Genomic DNA, 3,495 nt, shown 5'->3' on the forward strand with positions numbered 1-3,495 from the left:
CATCATCATCACCATCATCATCACCATCATCATCACCATCATCATCACCATCATCATCACCATCATCATCACCATCATCATCACCATCATCATCACCATCATCATCACCATCATCATCACCACCTGATATATTAGTCACAATAGCGCAACTCTCTTGTTGAAATACGTCTGGAACGTCAAACGATTTAGCCGATGTTAATTTTTGGCGGGAAAACAACGATGACGACGATGATGACGGTGACGTCAGCTGATTGTTGTCGTATTGAATGATGACCCTTTGAAATGTGACCCTGACCTTTTGAAAATTATGCAAACAATGGTGTTAATAGTAATAATAATAATAATAATTATATATTATCATTATTATTATTTCATTCTTTTTCATCATTATCATCTCCACCACCATCATCATCACCATCATCGTCATTATCCCCACCACCATCACCATCATCATCATCATCCCCATCACCATCATCATGACAAACCTTTTTATCATATTCAATTCTTTGGATAACGTCATTGTAGTTTGTGAAATCGACCGGTGTCCCGTCAACAGATACAATATGGTCGCCTGAATGAGAGAAAATATTATTATTATTATTAATTATGGATAATTATGAATGGTTATAATTAAATTATGAACAGGAAATATTATTATTATTATTATTAATTATGGATAATTATAAATAGTTATAAATATTTATCGCTGACCGTGTGCTTGTTTAAGTAATTTAGTACATTGTAGGCTACGAAACTACAACAAAAAACAACAACATCATCATCGTCACGACCTCAGCATCGTCATCATCGTCATTACAACATCATCATCATCGACATCCCATCAACATCATCATCATTATCAAAACCTACCAACAAAAACACCGCCCTTATCAGCTGGACCCCTCGGAATTAAACCCTGGACAAAAATTTTCCTAATTCGATTTGGATCCGATTTATCGTCGGCATATTCCACATATTTGCCTGGAACCAAGCCTATAATTAATTATAATAAATTAATAATTATAACGATAATTACAGAAAAAATAATAATAATAATAATAAAAATAATAATAATGATCGGAATGTTAACGGTCGACCTAATGATCTTTCAGAATTAGTGAGGCATCCTCCAAATCTGTCAAACAGCTTAGGGTTCAAGACCAAAGTTTCAGTAAATGGATCGCCAAGATATTTAATCAAATGACCCTCCCCAATCTCAAATTGGTCTTCCATATTTGGTCTTTTTGTTCTTTGTTTTTTTCTAATTTTCTTTGGCTCAATTTTTGCGTCTATTTCTTCTTCTTCCTCTTCGTAATCATCGTAGATGTCAAAATCGTCATCATCTGTCGGATTTTTTTGAGCGGAAGTGATAGATTTAGAATCTTTCTTATCGTCCTTTTCCTGTTTATTATTATTTTCTTCATCCTTTTTGACTTCCTCGACTTTTTCACTCAACTTTGGTTTGTCATCATCTTTGCCGAAAAGTCCAGAGAAGAATCCACCGGATTTTTTTTCGGGAGTTTTTATTTTGGGGTTTTCAATTGGTTTCTTTTCCTCCTCTGGTGAAGGGTCCGGGTTGAAAAATTTGTTCACTCCTGAGAAAAAACCACCTCCTGATTTTTTCTTTTCATCTTTCTTCTCATCTGCAACTTTTTTCGGGTCTTTATCTGTTGGTTTATCTCTTAAAATATCATCTTTGTTGTTGGTTGGTTCGGATTTTTTGTCTTCTTCTGCATTGAGGTTGGCGGAATTTTTCGGTGGAACTTTCGGTGAAGTTTCGTTCGCTATAGACGTGTGAGGTGATTCTTTTTCATCGGGTGACGTCGGTTGGTCAGTTTTTTCCGCTTCATTCGTTGACGTGCTAGGTTGTTGTTGTTGGTCATCGTTATTATTTTGCGGTTGTTGCGGTTGTTGTTGCGGTTGTTGTTGTGGTGGTAGTTGTGGTGATTCTGTGGACGTAAAAGGCTGCTTGGGTGGTTGGGCATTTTGTTGATCAGTGTTTGGATCATTTTCCTTTGGTGTTGTGGTTTTGTTTTGGTCACTTTCCGTTGGTTTGTTGGTTTCTGATTTGCTGGCATCTTCATCTTTAGTTTTGTCCTTTTTAAACAAATTTGAGAAGAAACCCCCTTTCTTTTCTTTCTTTCCTTCCTCAGTATTTTTACTAGCATCTTCAGTTTTACTTTTTTTATTATCTGCCTTTGATTTTTTGTCATCTTTCGCCTTTTGGTCACTAGCACCTTTATTTTTAGTATCTTGTTCAGTTGGGGGAGAGGTCGATTTGGGAGGAGCCTGTGGTTTTTGGGGAGCTCGCTGAGGGGGTGACTGTGGTTGAGAGGGTGGTTGGGGTGGCGGTTCTACTTTTGGCTTGGAGGCTTCAGCTGACTGGAGTGTAAATTTATATTTTTATATAGTTTCAGTTATTTGTCATTTATGCTTTAAGTTTAACTTTAAAGAGTAAGTGAGTTAGGCTTTTTGTTATGTTATTTTATTAATTTACTAACTAATATTATTAATAAGTTTTAATTTTTTTAATAAAAATAAATATAATTAATAAAAAAATGAAATGAATAGATCTAAATATGTATGTATGTATGTATGAGTATGTATGTATGTATGTATGTATGTATGTATGTATGTATGTATGTATGTATGTATGCATGTATGTGTGTGTGTGTGTGTGTGTGTATGTATGTATGTATGTATGTATGTATGTATGTATGTATGTATGTATGTATGTATGTATGTATGTATGCATGTATGTGTGTGTGTGTGTGTGTGTGTATGTATGTATGTATGTATGTATGTATGTATGTATGTATGTATGTATGTATGTATGTATGCAACTGAAACACATATATAAAGCAATGAGAACTAGAGATCAAACTTAGTTTAAAAGTTTAACAAGTAAATTTCTCCTTGAAGACAAATTATTTAAATTTATTTAACTTTAAAAAATGACGCCACTCTAAATATATTTATGTATAACTATTGAATTAAATTATTTTAACATCACTTCTGTTTATTATTATTATTATTACTATCATTATTATTATTGTTGTTGTTGTTTATGTTGTTGTTGTTGTTTTATTTATTCGCTATGACGTCACTGATGACGATGTCGTTGATGAATTAATTTGATTGGTGGTGAAGTTTTTATAATAACAATAATAATAAAAATAATAATAATAATAACACTAACAACACTAATATTAACAATAATAACAGTAATATTAATGATTGATGTATAATGCAGATAAAAATAATAGCATTAATAAATTAAACTAAAAATAACCAATGGAGCTAAAAATAATTTCTGGTTCTGACGTGGTTTTGTTTACTTTCGTCATCATCATTACTACTACCGACTTGTCGCGCTGATGCTGATGATGACGTCATGATGTAAACGATGACGATGATGGAGGAAGGTGTTAAAGTGAATGGAGATTATAACTTACTACCTCAAGTCAAAATGACGTCATTATCAACAACAGCAAC

At 33.2% G+C, this 3,495-nt stretch overlaps 1 protein-coding gene across 1 annotated transcript in view; it reads right to left on the minus strand.

Annotated features, from left to right (window-relative positions):
• The window catches only part of HELRODRAFT_192710 (hypothetical protein), a gene marked incomplete at its 5' end in the record, with an annotated part of 9,065 nt that extends 5,669 nt beyond the window's left edge, over positions 1-3,396 (minus strand). The window contains 5 exons of the mRNA XM_009023564.1: positions 124-295; positions 486-571; positions 871-993; positions 1,098-2,382; positions 3,367-3,396. Coding sequence (XP_009021812.1) covers positions 124-295; positions 486-571; positions 871-993; positions 1,098-2,382; positions 3,367-3,396 — 1,696 coding nt within the window. The remainder of the gene's footprint in view (positions 1-123; positions 296-485; positions 572-870; positions 994-1,097; positions 2,383-3,366) is intronic.
• Between the last annotated feature and the right edge of the window lie 99 nt (positions 3,397-3,495).

Source organism: Helobdella robusta, assembly GCF_000326865.2.
Source record: "Helobdella robusta unplaced genomic scaffold HELROscaffold_37, whole genome shotgun sequence".
Classification (NCBI taxonomy): domain Eukaryota; kingdom Metazoa; phylum Annelida; class Clitellata; order Rhynchobdellida; family Glossiphoniidae; genus Helobdella; species Helobdella robusta.